We start from the raw sequence: 20,538 nt of genomic DNA on the forward strand, positions 1-20,538 counted from the left end.
CTGGGACCTTTTGGAAATAGATCCCTAGACCTTTCTTCTGAGGTACCTCTGGGTAGATCTGAACCATCAACCTTTGGGTTAGGAGCCAAGAATTTAACCTTTTCGCTACTAAGGTCGCCAGATTCAATACAGGAGGCCCAATATAATTGCCTTGACTTTTGAGCCTACGTAGGGTCTGAAGCAGAGAGATGGATGGTAGGTCAGTCAACATAAAGAATATTATTCCGCCTTGGTTTCTCATTTGTCAATAAGGGTGGTAGTTGTTGTTAGGTGCCATCGAGTCAGTTCTGACTCATAGTGACCCCATGTACAACAGAATGAAACACTGCCCAGTCCCGTGCATTCCTCACAATCGTTACGCTTAACCCCATTGTTGCAGCCACTCTGTCAATCCATCTCATTGAGGGCCTTCCTCTTTTTCTCTGATCCTCTACTTTACTAAGCATAATATCCTCCAGGGACCGATCCTTCCTGACAACATGTCTAAAATATGTGAGACACAGTCTCGCTATTCTTGCTTTGAAGGAGCATTCTGGTTGTACTTCTTCCAAGACAGATTTGTTTGTTCTTTTGGCGGTCCACAGTATATTCAATATTCTTCACCAATACCACAATTCAAAGGCATCTATTCTTCTTCGGTCTTCTTTATTCATCTTCCAGCTTTCCCATGCATAGGAAGCAACTGAAAACACCATGGCTTGGGTCAGGCACACCTTAGTCTTCAAGGTGACATCTTCGCTTTTCAACACTTTAAAGAGGTCCTTTGCAGCAGATTTGCCCAATACAATGCATCTTTTGATTTCTTGGCTGCTCTTTTCATGGGTGTTGATTGTGGATCCAAGTAAAACGAGATCATTTACAAATTCAGTCTTTTCCCCATTTATCATGATGTTGCTTATTGGTCCAGTTGTGAGGATTTGTTTTCTTTATGTTGACATGTAATCCATACTGAAGGCTGTAGTCTTTGGTCTTCATTAATAAGTACTTCAAGTCCTCTTTACTTTCAGCAAGCAAGGTTGTGTCATCTCCATAATGCAGGTTGTTAATGAGTCTTCCTCCAATCCTGATGCCCCATTCTTCTTCATTCCGTCCAGCTTCTCGGATTATATGCTCAGCATACAGATTGAATAGATATGGCGAAAGGATACAACCCTGATGCACACCCTTCCCGACTTTAAACCACGTAGTATTCCCTTGTTCTCTCTGAACGACTGCCCCTTGATCTTTGTACAGGTTCCTCATGAGCACAATTAAGTGTTCTGGAATTCCCATTCTTCACAATGTTATCCATAATTTTTTTATGATCCACGCAGTCGAATGCCTCTGCATAGTCAATAAAACACAGGTAAACATCTTTCTTATGTTCTCTGCTTTCAGCCAGGATCCATCTGACATCAGCAATGACATCCCTAGTTCCACATCCTCTGCTGAATTGGGCTTGAATTTCTGGCAGTTCCCTGCTGCAGCTGCTTTTGGATGATCTTCAGCAAAATTTTACTTGCATATGATATTAAGGATATTGTCCAATAATTTCCACATTTGGTGGGATCACCTTTCTTGGGAATAGGCATAAATATAGATCTCTTACAGTCGGTTGGCCAGGTAGCTGTCTTCTAAATTTCTTGGAATGGACAGGTGAGTATTTCCAGCACTGTACCCATTTGTTGAAACATCTCAATTGGTATTCCTTCAATTCTTGGAGCCTTGTTTTTTGTCAATGCCTTCAGTGCAGCTTGGATAGTACTGCCCACATATTATCCATTGCTGTTGAGTCGATTCCGACTCATAGAGACCGTACAGGACAAAGTAGAACTGCTCCATAGGGTTTCCAAAGAGCAGCTGGTGGATCCAAACTGCCAGCCTTTCAGTTAACAGTTGTAGTGCACTGTAGCTCTTAACCACTGTGCCACGAGGGTTCCAAACATTGGAGAATATATATGCAATAATTAATAAATACTATTAACTGTGGCCTGTCTAGATGACTATTTTATCCTTAAGTGAAAAACTATCATTTATTTTTAATAAGGAATACATGACATATGAGGAAGGTACGAAAACGAAAATTAGAGAAACACTAAAAAAGGAAAAATCATCTTTAGTCTCACACTATATCATAAATGGTTTCCATTTAAGTGGCTATGTAATACTCCATCAATGGAAGTATTTTTGTAAATCTAATTTAACTCACTAATCCATCTGGAATTACTCTGGCATATTTTTGAAGTGTGCGTTTAGATTGATCAGTGCTCTAAACAGTCAAATTTTCCAGTTCCATTTATAGACTTACCCTTCTGTTTCCCTTTATTTCAATTACCTCTTTTATCATATATTACATTTCTATTTCTAACTGTGTTTATTTCTAGGTGTTGTATTCAGTTCCACTAATGTCTCTGCATATTCTTGTGTCTAAATATTCTTGTGTCAGAATCACTTTTCTTTAAGAATGGTAACAAACATTTTCTCTTGGGTAGAGCTACACATCCCTACTCCCATGTGATCACATTTCTTTTATAATATTTGCTTTGTAGCACTGGTCTATATTTTCTGATGAAATTTAGGATAACCTTATCTTGTTACACACTTTATAAAATTATTGGAATTACATTAACATGAGGTTAATTTAGGAATCAGTGTAAGGGGGCAGTTCTACTCTGTCTATAGGGTCGCTATGAGTCGGAATCGACTCGACGGCACTGGGTTCGGTTTTTTTTTTTTGTTCTGTAGGGGAGCCTAGGTGGTAGTTCGAACCCACCAATGGCTCCATGGAAGAAAGATGTGGCAGTCTGCTTTTGTAAAGATTTACAGCCTCAGAAACCCTATGGGGTCATTGGAATCGACTCTATGCCAGTGGGTTTGTTTTGTTTTTGTTTTTTTTTTTTTGGTTTTGATGCCTTTGTAATACTAGTCAATCTTATTAGAAATATGTTGTAATTCCCTAAGTGTTCAAGTCTTCTCTTTATCTTGGAAAATATAGCTTTTTGGTCTTTTTCGTTTTACAAGTTCTATGTATATTTTGTAGTTCTTTCCCCCTCCCCGCCCCAAGACAGCATATCCTTGGGTCACTATTATATATTTCATTATGTTTTCTTACTGGATACCACTGCCTCATAGATTTTTTTTTTTTTTTGTAGATTGGCATTATATTTGAATAAGTTAATCAAGTAATTTATTAATTGTAGCAATTAAGGCTTGGGTAGTTAAGTCTTCCTGGTACTAACATTTATATCACCTGCGAACCATCATGTATTTTCTCCGACATTATCCTCTTTGTTTAATATCCAGCTATATTTCTTGGCATTATAAAATATGTTACAAAATGGTGGTGAGAATGAGTTTATATGCTTTGCCCTCACTTAAGTAGAACTTCCTCTAATATTCCATTGTTACACGTGATATTGGATCTTGGCTGCAAATAGCATTGGAATTCTTCATCTGATTTAGCAGGCATCTCTTATTCCTTGTTTTTTTTTTTTATGTTTTCTTAAGGAATAAGTACTGTATTTTACTGCATGTTTTTATATTAGGAGATGTTCATGTAGTTTTTTTTGTATGACTTGGACACAGTATTAATAATTTCCAAATATAGTTTTACTTTTCTGGGAACTTACAGTACTTTCTAATTCTTAGCCTTTCCCATGCTATCAAGCACATCTTGATACCATCCTTCTCCTCCCCGCTCTCTGCCATTCTCCTAGATTTGTACTTATTAAAGTCAAATGGACATTATTATTTTTTTATTTTACATTCCCAAACTACACCATATATAGGCAATGGGATTGCAAAGAGACAAGAAGTCTCTGAAGTTGATGTTCATAGTCACAAGTATTTATTAGGTAGCGTTTTCTACATGTCAGTTTTCCATTCCCAACATTGGGAGCACGGATTTCACAAAGAAAAGTAGACAGAGGCCAGACAAAGATCAGTACATGATTTGGAGGAAGCAGCACCAAGGTCTGCAACGTGGCCATCTGCAGAAACAAAGGTAGGGGCAAGGCAACTGGGAGAGGAATCTGGAGTGGCCAGCAGAAAGCATATCTGGAAGCAAGTAAGTCATATTTTGCCCTTTTACAGGACACGAAATATGTGTAGTCATTACTCTGTTATTCATCTGTGAGCTCTGGAGAGACCTTCTATATTCCTTTTAGAAGAGGTGAGGGGTCTTTTTTTCAGCAGCTGTAAGAGCTGACTGAATCTACAGGTCTCTGGAAAGGAGGGGTGGCAGGAAGAGGAGCTCATTCACTCAAAAAATCATTCCCAGTGGTCTAATATCTACAAAGCCTTGTGGTGGAAGTGCTACTGCAATTAGAAAAGATACAGAACGTACACCAACCAAAGGACCAAATGGAGTGAACACAAATTATTATATTACATATAAAAGATGGAAGTGAACAAGAGAGAAATGTTATAGTAGTCGAGTAAAAGGAACTACTACTTCTAGATAAGGGATTTGGTAAAGTTTCCTGAAGTAAAAGTGTTTGATCTGGGATTGGAAGGAGTGGGAGACTTTGAATGTGTGGATACATTAGAGAAGGACAATTTGAGATTGGGAGACCTATGGCATGGGGAATACTGGCTTGGAGGGAAAAGAGGAAGGAGGAGTGGATATGTGTAAGGAGTCTGAACTGGAGCTGCACCTATAAAATGGCGTGGGGAGGGAGGAGGGTAAAACCCAAAGACATTGCAGAGGTAGAACTGATCAAACTTGGCAAGCAAGGGATGAAATGGCAAAGTGAAGCAAAGGACTTAAAGATAACTCTGAGGTACCTAGCCTGGGAGACTGTGTGAGGTTGTGTGGCCTATTAACCAAGTTAGGGCCACAAGGGGAGCAGTTGGGGAGAAATGGTCGAAAACTGACCTTTGACAGACCAAAGCAGAACTACCTCTCTGGCATTTCTATAAACCTGAGTTTGTGCAAACTGGACAACCAAACCCTTAGAAAAATGGAATTTGCAACCATGTGATATGATTTTGGAGCTAGAGGGGCTAAACATGTAACCCCAAACCAAAGCCAAATCCACTGCCATCAAGTCGATTCCAACTCTTAGTGACCCTTTCAGACAGAGTAGAACTGCCCCATAGGGTTTCCAAGGCTGTAAATCTTTACGAAAGCAGGCTGCCACATCTTTCTTCCACCGAGCAGCTGGTAGATTCGAACTGCCAACCTTTTGGTTAGCAGCTGATCACATTAACCACTGTGGCACCAGGGCTGCTAGACATGTAACCCAAAATAATGATATTCTTTCCCTCCTTTAGCTTTCTCCCCCATTTTCGGTCTTCAAATACGCATACATATTGTCTGTTGTGATTGCTTTACACTTGGGTACTGCCTGAAATTGTTCTCTAATTTCCCCAAACATCCCACGCTTATGTCCCAACCATATTAGAAGCTGATAAGAGACAGGAGACCAGATATTACCTCTTTGTAACTATACAGAGAAGGCCTAATAAGATACTAACTAAATTTCAAGGTAAATTTCAGGAGATAAAGAAATACTTATTTAATATTTATTGGGAGTTAAAATCTAATTGCATTTATTAAGTTATTCTAGCAGGCTCTCACCTACATGTTACAAAGACGAGTAACAGTTTTTGCCGGGGTTTCTTAATATTTTGAGCTGGATAATCTTTGCTGTTGAGAACTGTCCTGTGCATTGTAAGATGCTTAGCATTACCTTATTTCTGCTCACCTGATGCCAGTAGCACCCTCCCATCCCAAGTTATGACAACCAAAAATGTCTCCAAATCCAAAACCGAACCCTTTGCCATTGAGCCGACCCTGACTCATAGTGACCCTGTAGGGCAGAGTAGAACTGCCTCCGAGGGTTTCCGAGGAGTGGCTGGTGGATTCAAACTGCCAGCCTGTTGGCTAGCAGCCAAGCTCTTAACCACTGCACCACCAGAACTCCAGAAAATATCTCCAGACATTGCCAAATGTCCTCTGAGGTCGGCTGACCAAGCATCCCGGTATGCCTGAGATTAATGGAGTTTCTAGGACACAGGACATTCAGTTTTAAAATTGGGACAGTTCTGGGCAAACCAGGATGAGCTGGTCACCCTACCTGGGAGGCAAAATTGCCCCTCATGAAAACCACCAGCCTGTAGGAACAGAGAACCGTCTATATAATGACCTCCAAAGATCAGAAGCAGAGTACACATGGCCCATAATCATGGATGGACACACATTCAGTATTCTTGGAACCCAATGAGCAAAATTCTCATTTTGGTTGGGATTGGGACAGACTTTAGGAAGAAAAGGGCATTTCAGCTGATGCTTAAAAGCTTAAGGAGGTTTTAAAAGATGAAGACAAGCAATGCAATTGGAAGAAACTGTACAAGCAAAAGGGAAGGAAGATGTTAGACAAGGCCAGAGATGAGTGAGCTAGTGTGGGGTGAACAGAGGCCAGAAGGGTGAAATCCAAGAGAAGGCTATAAAGGTAAGATGGAATCAGACCTTGGAGGGCTGTGAGTCTTAAATAACAAGAGCAACAACAATAAATAACACTTTAATAGCACACATATGTCAGGAATTTTTCTGTGCTCTTTACTAATATTAATTTGTTTAATCTGTATAACAACCCTACGTGTAGTCAGTATTTTTATGGCAATTTTTCTGATGAGGAAACTAAGGGGCACAGAGAGGTGAGCTGACTTGCTTGAAGCCACAAAGCAAGTCTATCTGACTCCTAAGTTCCATGCTCTTAACCGTCACATTCTCTTGCCTCTCCTGACATTGGAAATTCATTAAATCTTATAAGTAGCGGTGACGTGAACAGATAGAATTTTTGAAAGATGACTCACATGGCTGTACATGTCAATAACCCTGGTAAAAATAAAATGTGAGATACAGATTTTTCTTCCTTCCCCCACCATAACTCACTTGCATCCTTCTCTATAGCATGCAATTTTTGGTAAAAGCTGTAATACGGTGAGTTTACAGCCTGAATCTACTGGACAGTGGTAATGCTCAGTTCCATCAGATAAGTAACCTGAGTGCTCTGGCAGTGCTTAGTGAAAGCAAAGTGCTGATGAGCAAGACAGCCAATCACTTTATCAGCAAACATCAAAAGTTTAAAAACACAGAAGGGAAGGGGAAACTAAAGTGCCATGGAAATGATGGAATAAAACCAAATTTATTTAAAGCTAGCAATAATTAGATGTTTTGTAGCTGGTAATAATTTCCGAAGGAAAGCAGGAGATGCCTTATTGCTTGCCTTGGAAATGATGCTCTTAAGATTTGGACAAAGCTTAGACAATAAGGAAACAAATCCGCTACGATCCCCAGGGGAGGATTCAGATAACACATCTTTCTATTTTTAACTTGGATGTCCTAATAAAATGGCCTCTTTGATGTTCCCATCTCTTCAATCTAAACTCTTCCACAGAAGCCTTGTCCCTTTTGTCTCATCCCCGATAATTTATTAATAAGCCACCACATAAAAAATGTTCCTTAATAAAACACCCAGGCATTGTGAACTGTTTAATGTAGTTAATTTAAGTGGGCAACTGAGATTCATGTAGATGGCCATATTAGATTAGCAGAAAGATTAACATCACTCCAGCCTTCTGCTGAAGAATGCGGCTGCTTATTCTGTTCTTTACAGAGACAAGAGTTTCCAAATATCTGTCTTGAATTTCCATGCAATAATATGGACAAGAGGCTTCTAGAAAACCAAGATAAAAATAGCTTTAGATGGAATCTAGAAAGAGTTCCAGTTCCCTTCTCTCTGTCTCCATTCTTGACATACATTCTTACTTCCACCTTGCCCCACACCCTTTGCCATCTTTTGATATAAGTCCAGGAGCCAGTATGGCTGGCTAATTTATTGAGAAAAATATCAGCCATGTTAAATATATATATAGATATTTCATTTCCTCCATGGGAAAAAATACAAACAGGCAAATAATCTGATATACACACACACATAAAAGCTCAGTCACCTAGCTGGAGCCAGAACAACCGGCTGCTATTGGTTGGTTAGTCATGCACTCAGAACTAGTAAGTTTGGTATTCCTTTTCAAGTAGAAAATACTATGATCATTGGTTTGTACTTAGAAAAAAATAGGAACATTCTTCTATTAACAGCATATGTTTTGGACCCATGGAAATTATGTGAATATTTTTCATATGTCATCTGGTATTCAGATACACTGGCCTCCTATTTTCTGTGTCATGAGTAGGTCAAGGACAAAGCATTGGTATGAGGTAAATGCTTATCTTTTTTCTGTTTGGCACCAATTGTAACAGCAATTTAGCAACAGAACAACTATGATCATCTGGTACAATGCACAAAGTAGGCAAATAATACATTCTGCTAAAAATACCCCTAAACAACAAAGCAGGGCTTAACAAAGCCAACTCCTTTCTTTAGGGTCCTATATTCAATTTAATTTTCAGAGCTGGTATTTAGCAACTATAGCTTGTTCTCTCCCAAATTTAATAATGTTGCCAAACTGGCAGCTTTGCCATAGCTAAAGGAAAGATTATATGCCTATATTCTAGTTTTCCCTTTCTCTGTGCAAAAAACTCAAATGCTAAACCAATAATCTTCTACCAGGGGAAAAAAAATACAAATGTCACCTTGACTAATTGCTAATAACTGAGTGAATCAGCTCGGTTTGCATATTTCTGTGCTGGGGTATAATTTCCTTGAAAAGAAGTGACAAAGAATAAAGAAGGGATTGTAAACTGAATTTCTTCAGAAACTGACAGTTGGGGTAGAAGGAGGCTATGGCTTACCCACTATGAGTGTCTCTTGTAGGAATCATCCCCACTGCCCAAATTTACCTTCTCCCATCACAGAGCCTTCTTGTTCAGTCTCTACTTGTGATGCCTGATGTTTGGATGAGACGTGAATATGGTTCCTTTGATCGTTAGTCTGGTATTCAGAAATCTCTTCAGTTTTTGTTTCTGTATCAATGAAAAAAATAAAGCAGCTTTTTGTTTGTTTTTTAGAGAAAAAGTTTTTTTTTATTTGTAAGTGGGCCCTAAATGTTAAGGCGTTTCCCTTATTACCTCCCCGAAAATGATTGTGATATACATGCAATACCTCACTGCCGTACATGCAATTGAATACATATATTTACAGCTTAAAAAATAAGAAATAAAATTCCGTATACCTACCACCAACCTTAAGATATGAAACTGTGCTGTCCAATATGGTAGCCACCACATGTGGCTAATGAACACTTGAAATGTGGCCAGTGCAAATTGAAATGGGCTTTAAGTGTAAAATTTACACCTGATTTTGAAGACTTAGTGAAAATAATGTAAAATAGCTAATTCATATTTTTATACTGATTATATGTTGAGGTGCTGTGTTTTTAGTTAAATGGCTACTAAAAATATTATATTCATGGCTTATGTTTATGGCTTACATTATATTTCTATTGAACAGAGTTGGCATAGAACATAACTAAAACTTTTTTTTTATTTTGTAAAAATAAAAAAGTATGGTGCAGGACTAGGCAGTGTTCTTTGTACACAGAGTCCCTATGAGTCAGAACCAACTCAACGGCACCTAACAACAGGAACAATATTTATAGATTCCCAATAAGTTGTAAAGACATGTGAAAGGAGTACTCATGTACTTCCATCCAGTTGCCCATTGTTAACTTGCGTAACTATAGAGCAATATCAAAACTAGACTCCTATTACTTAAAGATACACGTTAATATTCAAAAAAGTGATTTTTTTAAATTGTTTAATAGAATGTGTCAGCATTTGGAAGAGCTATATAACTCAGTGAAACAGTATTTTCCAAATGACCTAAGAATAATGTTTCAAAACCACCCATGGGTAAAACAGCCATTCAAAGTATAAGATAGACCAATGGATTTTCAGGTAACAGAATATGAAAAGTACACTGAAATGGTTTCAGATTCCACATGGCAACTAACCTTAAGAAACTACTTCTTGTCATATTTGGATACAATATCAAAGAAGAATATCCACAATCATCTGTAAAAGCTATTAATATAGTCAGTCTTCCCTTTTCTAACTGATATCTGTATGAGACTGAATTTTCTTCATATAAAAACGAAACCCACTGCTGTCCTGTCAATTTCAACTCACTGCCCCATAGGGTTTCCAAGGCTGTAATCTTTACAGATTTCTCCCATGGAGTGGCTGGTGGGTTGGAACTGCTGACCTTTCAGTTAGCCACCGAGTGCTTAACCACTGCGCCACCAGGGCTTCTTTTTTCTTCGTATAATTCAACCAAAACAACATATTTCAACAGATGGGGTGTACAAGCTGCTAAGAGAATCCAGCTGACTTCTATTAAGGCAGACATTAAAAACCTTTTACAAATAAATTTGTAGAAAAGCTACACTTTTCACTAATTTTTTTTGAAAATAGTTTTCAAAATAAAAATACATTAATTATGTTAACGTGTAATGAATGTGTTGTTATTTTAAAGTAAATGAATGTCTTTAAAATTTCTGTTTTAATTTCTGATTTGAAAATATTGCTTGATAGAAGACAAAAGCTCTTTGGGGTTCTGATTAATTACGAAGAGTGTAAAGAGGACCTGAGAAAAAAGTTTGAAAACTGCAGACATAGAAAGTATAGGTGAATCAGGGATCATCTTCAATAAGGGCGGGGACAGAAAGGAACTCACTACTTAGCTGTGAAAGTGTTTCCATCTGTCTGTACCCCTTGGAGGCTGAAAAAGCTTTTACCTCGATTTGGAAGATTTTGAAGCAGCAGAGACTAAAATTCAAGAAGTGTGTTTCCCAGCTCCAGTCTACCACTAACTCGTGTTTTGTCCTGAGGCAGTACATGGAATATTTCTGAGTTCTGTATTTTTCATTTGCAAATTGAGAGGGTGATGTTTTAGGGCCTTTACATTTGTTTTGCGATTGTTCTAAGGAAAAAGGGCTGAGGCTCACTGCTCTGATCATCAGTTATGAAGCTGGCCTATGGCTAGTGAGATTATTAAAAATTAGGCTCCAATATTTCTGAGAACTTTAAATTTTCAAGTTAAAAAAGAAACACTAAAAACGGGTGTAAAAACACTAAGATTTCAAACTAAATTTACTATTTTAAAGAACTATTACGACTACCAATAAATGAGAGGCAGATCTTGCCCTCTTGGAGATTATAATTTCAGAAGGACGGGAAATGACTGCTTTTTCACAGGTGCCACCTGTCTACAGGTTAACACTACCAGAATGTTAAAAAGTTGAGGGATTCGGGGAGATGGGGAGATGATAAACTTTTGTGACTCTAAAGTAATACGTGCTGATTTTAGACATTTGAAAAATACAGGAATACATAAAGAAGAAAATAAATTGACTACTGTGCTTTTTTTTTCCATAAATTTCTTCAAATTTCTTTACTACTTATTTTTTAAAACATAGTTAAGATTCTGTGTCCGTCCGGAAAACATGGAAATTTAATGCAGGGAACTGTGTCCGTAGATAGCAAAGGCTGAAAGAGCAAAAAGAGGGGACTGAGGTAATCAACTTATTAGTAACTGTGGGAAGAAGCTTCCACCTTTAGGGCTAGTGGAACAAAAGGGAAGAGATGGAGGTACAAGAGCTTAGGGGGAGTTCCCTGTATGGCTAGTAGGTTTATTTGGAAAATGAGAATGAGAATTAAATCATCTCCTTCAGGGGGTCACATGAGCCAAAAAATTATGAAAAGTCTGTTTACAAAGCAGAAAGCACTACAAAACAAACAAAAAATGTAGATAAAATTTTAGATAAAAAACAAAAAACTGCAGTTCAACAAACCACTGGCAACAGAGCAGAACCAGGATGAGATCCTATTCTTTTTGAAAAAGGTGAAAGGAACCTTCAGGTTTCCCTGTAGGTTCTACGGCCCAGATCACTAGGACAGGGAGAGAGGGGAGGATTTCAAGCTAAAGCTCGGTTAAAAATAAAGAGCGTGTGTCTCGGTGGAGGAGTCCCTGGGTGATACAAACATGGTTGGCTGCTAACCAGGAGGCTGGAGCGCAGTTCTACTTTGGCACACATGGGCTTGCCCTAAGTCAGAACTAACTCAAGACAACTGGCTTGGTTTCTTTTGGTTTAGGTGGAGCTTCACTTCCCCCAGTATTACATAGCATTCAAGCACAGGGAAGGAAGCACAAGGGAGCAAGGAACCAACCCAATATTTTCCACAGCAGAAACAGAGGAGACAAAACACAAGTTTGCCTGACAAAGCATAAGAGAAGTAGCATCCTTTCCAGAGCCTGCATCCTCTGTGGCCACAGATTCCTGAATGCCGGAACTACAATGGAATTTCCAGATCTGCTTGTCCCAAACTCTTGTGCATACCCTGAAGCCTAGCAAGGTGACATGCCTAATGGGAGTCAGTGTTAATTAAGGACCTTGATACCTTTATTAGAACCTATAATAGGTCCGGAAACACTGGCGGCATAGTGGTTAAGTGCTACGGCTACTAACCAAAGCGTCGGCAGTTCAAATCTGCTAGGCGCTCCTTGGAAACTGTGGGGCAGTTCTATTCTGTCCTATAGGATCGCTATGAGTCTGAGTCAGCTCGACGGCACTGGGTTTGGTTTTGGTTTATAGTAGGTTTGGAACCCTGGTGGCACAGTGGTTAAGAGCTCAGCTGCTAACCAAAAGGTCAGCAGTTCAAATCCACCAGCCACTCTTTGGATAACCCTATAGGACAGTTCTCCTGTGTCCTGTAGGGAAGCTATGAGTTGGAATCGACTCAACGGCAATGGGTTTGGGTTTGGTATAGTAGGCTTAGGAGCTCTGGTAGAGCACTGGTGGTGCCCTGGTTAAAGCCACTGACTGCTAACCAAAAAGTCGATGGTTTGAAGCCACCAGCAGCTCCACGGGAGAAAGATGTGGCAGTCTGCTTCCATAGAAACTTAGGGCCTTGGAAACCCTATGGGGTTGCTATGAGTTGGAATCAACTTGATGGCCAAGGGTTTGGGTTTTGGATAGTAGGCTTAGGAACCCTGGTGGTGCCCTAGTGGTGCAGTGGTTAAGCGCTTGGCTGCTAACCTAAAGGTTAGTGGTTCAAACCCACCAGCTACTTCTTGGAAGAAAAATGTGGCATGGCAGTCTGCTTCCATAAAGATTTACAGCTTTGGAAACCCTATGGAGCAGTTCTACTCTGTCCTATAGGGCCACTATTAGTTGGAATCTACTCAACGGCAATGGGATAGCAGGCTTAAGAGAAATTATTTAAGGTACTGCTGGGCTAATAAACAAGGCAAATTCATCACCCGGATGCTCTTGGATCTAGCAAGTGCTCATTACATGACATAAACTTAATACCTGTTTAAAATAATGAAATTGTAGAACACGATTTTGCAGAGATTACTCATCATTTTACAGATGAGGAAATTGAAGCTAGACTAGGTTAAATGACTTGTCCACAATCATCCAGCACCAAGAAGAAAAGCTGAATTTAAACAGTGGTTCTCTAATATACAAGTCCTGGCCCTATGTTTCTTCTGCTAGTCTACTTTAGCAAAAAAATTATTTTATGATGGCGATGATAAAGATGGTACCGTTTAATTTCCTACTTGTTTGATTTAGATGTATACTTCATAGTAGAAAATTTCTACAGAAGATACTCAGTGAAGGTAGCCTTTGAAAGCATTCGAAAAAGTTCAAAATGTTACACAGAATGAAAAGCTGGAATTCATGATGTTGCATTTTGAGGAAGCAGGAGTTTGAAAACGCAAATGCAACCACAACAGAAAACAAAAACACATCCAAAAACTTTACCTGCCAATCATGATAAGGGTTTTTTTTTTTTTTTCTTTTCTGTGAGTCATTTAATAGCTTTATTATTTAAGAGGAAAATCAAAACCTTTTAAAATTAAGTATGTAGGTTTATATTTTTAAGGTAAGTAGGTAGCTTGTACTCTCAGCCTGAGACAAAATTTTCTGTCCTTTGGAAATACGTTCCAATGCCGAAAACTAGTCACGAAAGTGAACTTTTCCTTCTAATCTTTACGTGACTAGAAGATGTTATTGTGTCTGGCATTGTTGACCATATGATGGTGTAGGGCAGCAGGCTACTGGCAGCAGGCTCCTTACTTGAAAATAATAAATTTAAAAGCTTCCTATTAATTGCAGATTATATTAAATTCACACCATTTCTTCCATAGAGGTGTCAACTAGATCATGAAACAATGAAGTTAGTCTATTTCCAAGGTTGACACAGTGAGACCCAGCACCAGAGGTGACATGGGAAGAGTATTAGTGGCATTATACTACTTCCCCTTTCCTTTCTTTATTTTGGCTTTTTCTTTTTTGCCTCTCCTCATTTAGCGCCTTTTATACTCACTCTTGCTTATAACTTTGGTCTCCTAATGTCATAAGGGTTTCTTCCACTAACTTGATAGTCTGGTGTGTGAGAGTGGGTAGAGTAGGGAATCTGCCAGTGCTGGATCTCCTTCTTTCTCTCCTCCACTCTAAGATCACAGTACAGTGATATGAAGAAGGCTTTTCCTCAATAACTCGTCATGTCTCCAGCCTAAAAGATGATCTTCTGCTTCTGAGAAAATGTTCAAGAACATACTGAATTTCTATGTTCCTAGAGAAACACCACCAAGCATTCCCTGAAGTAGAAGAGGACATTTCCCCTGGTTCTTTAACTTACCTTGTGGAGGGTCCACTGGGCTAGTGGAGCATAGTGTTTGATAAAGTAGGGTCCAGGGCCAAACTGTCTGGCTTCTTCATGGCTGTGTGACCTTGGATAAGTTACTTAACATTTCTGTGCCTATCTTTTCCACACTCATAACAGAGGCATACCTTCCTCCACCTCATTTTACCTCATAGTTAGCTCATAGTTTGTTATGAGACTTAAATAAATTCATGTATCTAACGTACTTAGAGCCTGGCCCACAGTAAGCATTAAATAAATACGTTGTTGTCGTTGTTAGGTGCTGTTGAGTTGGTTCCGACTCATAGCAACCCTATGTACAAAAGAATGAAACACTGCTTGGTCCTGAGCCATCCTTACAGTCATTGCTATGCTTGAGCCCATCTTGAGTAGCCACTGTGTCAATTTGTCTTGTTGAGGGTCTTCCTCTCTTTCGTTGACCCTCTACAATAAATATAAATTTTCATTATTATTGCTATTTTTATTTTAAATTAGGTAAGCCTTTTCTCTACTATAGGAGTTGAAAAATTTGACTCTATGTGGTTTGTATGTTGCAAAGAGTCATAGAAATTTCTTTCTGTGGAAGAAAAAGGATCATCAATTTATTATACAAGATAGACTTTTTTCAGATGTTTTCATTGAAAATATAAATAAAACAAAACCATGTACTTCTGCTTTTGCTTTTACTTTTCTTAAACCAACAGCACACCAGACAGCACAGAGCCAGCCATGAGACCGCTGAGCACAGGGAAGCAGCCAGGATGACAGCCGACCTCTCGGGCCCAGCCCCAGGCAAGACAGCAAATGATCTGGACCGAGCTGTAAAATTGACTCCTGAAAAAAAAAAAAAAAAGCTCCAATAGTATTATATTAATAATATTCTAATATAATTAAAAATATGGCAAAAAGATAGGTTTAGAATTGTTGTTCTGTGCTGTCAAGTTGATTCTGACTCATAGCAACCCTACATGACAAAGTAGAACTGCCCCATAGGGTTTCCTAGGCTGTAATCAATGCTTCGAACTGGTTCATTCTGGTTCGAACCCCTGCTGAGAATTTGCATTTCTAACAAGTTTTCAGGAAGTTCCAAGGATCTTCCCGCAGAGCCCACAGAGAGCGAAAGACTTCCCCTGGAGCTGGCACCCTGAATTTAGACTTCTAGTTTCCTAAACTGTGAAAGAATGACTTTTTCTTTGTTAAAGCCATCCACTTGTGGTATTTCTGTTATAGCAGCACTAGCTAACTAAGACACACATCAAAACAGGGATGCAAGACTCCTACTATAGAGGCAAGAAAATTCCCAATATCCAAGAGGATTTTGTTATCCAGGAAACTGGGAGTAGAGAATTGCTTTGGCTATGGGTGATAGAGGCAAGATGGGGGACTTTCTGTTTAGAAAGTGCATGTCTCTAAAAATTCATGTGAAACTGCTTTCTTTTTGTAGACTAAATACCTTGGTTCCCACCCCATTATTACTCGGGAAGCAACACATAAAATAACCTAAAAAGAAAATTTGCCTAACATACAAAAATCTATATACAAATGTATATAGCAGCTCTTTTCATAATCAACAAAAACTCAAAAACAATATGCATGCCTTTCAACAGGGCAATGGATAGACAAATTGTGGTTTATCCAGACAATGGAATACTGCTTAGCCAAAGCAAGCAAACAAACAGAAACTATTAATAACCCACAAAAAATTGAATGACTCTCAAAGGCATTATGCCAAGAAGTCAGTCTCAAAAGAGTATATATCATATGATTCCATTTATATGGCATTTTTGAGAAGACAAAACTATAGTGATGGAGAACAGACCCGTGGTTGCCCGGGGCTAGCAGCGGGGAGGAGGAGGATGTGACTACGAAGGAATACATCATAAGGAGAATTTTGGGGGTGACAGAAATGTTCTGTATTCTGACTGTGGTTGTGGTTACATAAATGTATACATGTGTTAAAATTCGTAAAACTGTATAACAAAAATGGTTGATTTTACTATACATTAATTTAGAAAATCAAAATTTCAAAGTGCGTGTAATTTTAGGAATGATGGATATGTTCATTATCTTAATTATGGGAGTATACAATCATCAAAATTTATCAAATGGTATGCTTTAAATACTTGTAGTTTATCATACATCAATTATGCCTCAATAAAAAAACTAAAAGTTAAAAAAAAAAAAAAACTTCCCCATAAACATGGGTTAGTGACAGCTAGAATTTCTGAAGTACTTCATTCAAAACAAACAAATAAATGAACAAACAAACCCCAGACCTCTGCTTCGAGCTGAATAACTCAGGCAAAAACAGAGTTTTTATTTTCTGTAGTCAAGTAAACACCGTATTTTATTTGCTGTGCTTTTCTTGGGCTGAATCACAGAGTTTGGTTCGAAGCTACAGTCAGATCTTCAATCACTTCACTTCTGGCTGACCCAGCCCCAGAGCCACCATAAGAAAATTAGCTAGATATGATTCTCTCGAGCATACATCTTACACTTGAGCCACATTTGGCTTGTTTGTTATCAATTAGTTGCTTCCCATGAGCATCTAAATAAGCTAAATCCAGCCCAGAGACAAGGGAATCAGCTTTACTAGAACTTCAGAGAAGTAAAAGTGATATGCCCTCATTCCTTTATTCATTTTCCAATGATTGTTCAGCAACTGTTTACAAGGTAGATAGGTTACAAATCAGAATGTGTCACATCCAGCATGATAATGTAAATCCACTGCTTTGGACGGTTATTTTCCATTGGTGGGATCAGGGAAAGCATCCTAGAGGAGCAAGTATCTGCACAGGGCTTTGAAGGCTGAGCATATGCCATAAATAAAGATGGAAAAGAGAAAATATCAGTTCATATTTAGAAAATCAATGCTGAGAAATCACTGGAATTACTGGTGGCAAACATTTGAGACCAATTTTGGTGGGCATTAAACGTCAGGCAAAAGACCCCTGACAATAGTCTATAGGCAGTGAGGTGTGTCATAGAAGGTAGATTTCTGAGCTGGGAAGTGACCTCAGCCACGTGGAATACAGAAGAGTAGGCCACACAGGTGTGCAGAGAGGCTGAAGTAGGGGAGACCAGTTTATAGCCCAGAGAAACAACCTATGCTTTTTTTTTTTTTTTAGGGTGGATAGCATTGGCTTTCAAACATTTTTAGGAACAGAACATTTTTTTTAAATGCCATCTTAAACATAATCTCAATATATTAATTTATAAGCAAATATTTATTTCTGTTCTTGATGCACTAAGCTCTTCTACACCCTGAGGCTATTCCACCGGACTAAACACAAACACACCTCGGAAGAAAGGTCTGGCCCCAAAAAACATCATTGAAAACCCTAGGGAGCACAGTTTTACTACGACACACATAGGTCACTATGGGTCAGAGTTAACTCCACGGCAACTGGTTATAACTCCAGGTAGTGACAGGTGCCAAAAAGAAGACGAAAATGTTATAAAAACGCAGAGAATGACTGGAGGTAGGGACGAGACTGGGGATGACTGAGCGATCCACCTAAGGCCCTTCTGGGGAAGTGACGTTTGAGGAGAGACCTGAGGGAATTGGTGAGTGAGCTATGTGAATTGCCAGGGAAAGAGTATTGTAGGCAAAGAAACAGCAACTACAAGCAGATTGCCTTCTATGGATTGATTGGGGGTGGAGCTATCGCCGGCACTCTAAAGCTCTTCTAAGCCCAGCAGCCCCTAAGGACCTGAGAACTCCAGGGTTTCTGGAAATGGTTAGAAAAACCACAGCCTACATCGTGGTAATGACAGTGACCTTGGAGAGGCTAAGTAGGAAGTCAGTACTGAACACTTACAGAAACCCTTACCCCTGGTTAGTGTCTCAGAAGCTGGGTAATAAAAACAATGAGCTGGATAATAAATAATGAATGAGCTGGGTTCATCAACATATAAGAAAGACTTATGAAGGTTCCTGTAGTGGGTTGAAGGGTGACCCCTAAAGAGATCAATTCACTTTCAAATCTCTGAAACCTGTGAATATTACCTTATTTGAAAAAAGGGTTTTTGCAGATGTAATTAAGGATCTTGAGATGAGATCATCCCGGATTACCTGTGCAGGTCCTAAATCCAATGACATACATTCTTTTAAGAGACAGAAGAAAAGATGCAGGTGGTGACGAGAAAGTGGACACAGAGATTGGAGCGGTATGGCCACAAATCAAGAAATCTGGCAACCATCAGAAGTTGAAAGAGGCAAAGAAAGGATTCTCCCCTATAACCTGAGAAGGAACATGGCCCTGCTGGATTTGGGTTTCTGGTCTGTGGAACTGTGAGAGAACAAATGTTTATTGTTTTAAGCCACCAGCTTGTGGCAATGTATAATGGCAGCCACAGGACACTAATACAGATTTTGATACCTAGGTTGGCTCAACGGGAACAGAATCTTAAGGATGAGTTTTCTGAATTGGTTCTGGGTTTTCTGGGCTTGGTCATCTAATCTGATTAGATTTTAAGGAACTAATGACTGTATTACCAGTGGTAAAGAGAGCATTGTTAGTCTATGATGTAAAGTGACAATAAAGATACGCAAAATACACACTAGGTCAGATTTATTTAATTTCTCTTCCTCAATTTTTATATTTCAAAAACAAGAATAATGTTTTGGTCCTTTCTCTAAGATATTGGGGAGAGGAAAAAAATAGTGAAAATGATTGCAGGTTCTCTGCTTGATTCATGGATGAATGAAACAAAAATATATAAAACCAAAAGCAAAAATAGCACGAATCATTGCTTGTCACTTTCATTGTTTTGGAGCCTGTTAGAAATAAATATCATTGATTGGCCAAAACATGTGAATGAGAGTCACTTTCCTAAACAACCCTGGCACTGGAAATTGATATACTTGGAAACAAAGAGTTACTCTCAGGGTCTGCACTGATACTCAACATGACGTCTGTAAGGGGTCACAGAAGTGCATGGCTCTTACTGTTTTGCATTTCTTTTTATTCTCCATCTACTTTCTTCTAAATTTAAACTGTTGTAAATCTCATTCTGACAGAGCGTCATCTCATAGAATTGGTCTTAGAAATTATGAAAAATAATTTAGAAAAAACACAAAGAAAAACATAACGAGACAATTCATCAGTATGTCCATTCTACAAGTTTGAAGCAGAAACTAGAAGGAAACAGTTGTGTAGTGAGTGTGATCACCAAGCCCAGTTCAAAATCAAAAGTGCAATTAAGAAGTTTCTATCGACAACACATTTTACATTTTCAAGAGAAACAGATAATAAAGTAACACACTGTGCTGAAATTACCTGGTGGGGAAGTGACAGTAAAAATAAAATGCCAGTTTGATCCAGTGATCAAGATAGCCAAATTGGAGAAGCTCACATAACCATCTTGAGTTTCTGCCTGTGTACACCCTACAAACACAAAAAGGAATCAAATAAAGTAAATGTTAATTATTCAAGAGCAATTTCTTCAATCTTCTCTGCAGAGAGGTGGTTGGAAGGTAAAGTAAAATAAAAATAAATTAATAAAGCTTTTTATCTAATCCATCCAGCTTTTCTTAGACGAGTCTTTGAATCAAATAATCCAAGAGAAAATATAACAACTGCTGACATATATTGAAAGCTTACTATGTACGACACCATGCTTTTCTTATATACAACATAATATATAAGCTATACAACAACTCTATAAAATATGATATTAGCCATATTCTAGAGATTAGGAAACAAGCTCATGAAAGATTAAATTACTTGGTGCTGAGTTTACATCTCAAATCTGCTGTATTACAAAGTTGGCATTCTTAATCACTATTATATATTGACTATTTTATTATTAAATGTTAATCAAGACAAAAATTCTATTATATTTCTAGGTGGTCAGTTCCTAGGGTCTACCTCTGGTCTATTTAAGGGATCTGTAGCTTATATGGCAAAGTGGTTAAGAGATTGGCTGCTAACTAAAAG

At 38.6% G+C, this 20,538-nt stretch overlaps 1 protein-coding gene across 1 annotated transcript in view; it reads right to left on the reverse strand.

Moving 5' to 3' along the window:
- Positions 1–20,538, reverse strand: part of PKHD1 (PKHD1 ciliary IPT domain containing fibrocystin/polyductin) — a 593,425-nt gene that overhangs the window by 5,667 nt on the left and 567,220 nt on the right. The window contains exons 64-66 of the mRNA XM_049894022.1: positions 19,879–19,986; positions 15,266–15,430; positions 8,786–8,908 (exon numbers count right to left, since the gene is read on the reverse strand). Coding sequence (XP_049749979.1) covers positions 8,786–8,908; positions 15,266–15,430; positions 19,879–19,986 — 396 coding nt within the window. The remainder of the gene's footprint in view (positions 1–8,785; positions 8,909–15,265; positions 15,431–19,878; positions 19,987–20,538) is intronic.

Source organism: Elephas maximus, chromosome 1 (genome assembly GCF_024166365.1).
Source record: "Elephas maximus indicus isolate mEleMax1 chromosome 1, mEleMax1 primary haplotype, whole genome shotgun sequence".
NCBI lineage: Eukaryota > Metazoa > Chordata > Mammalia > Proboscidea > Elephantidae > Elephas > Elephas maximus.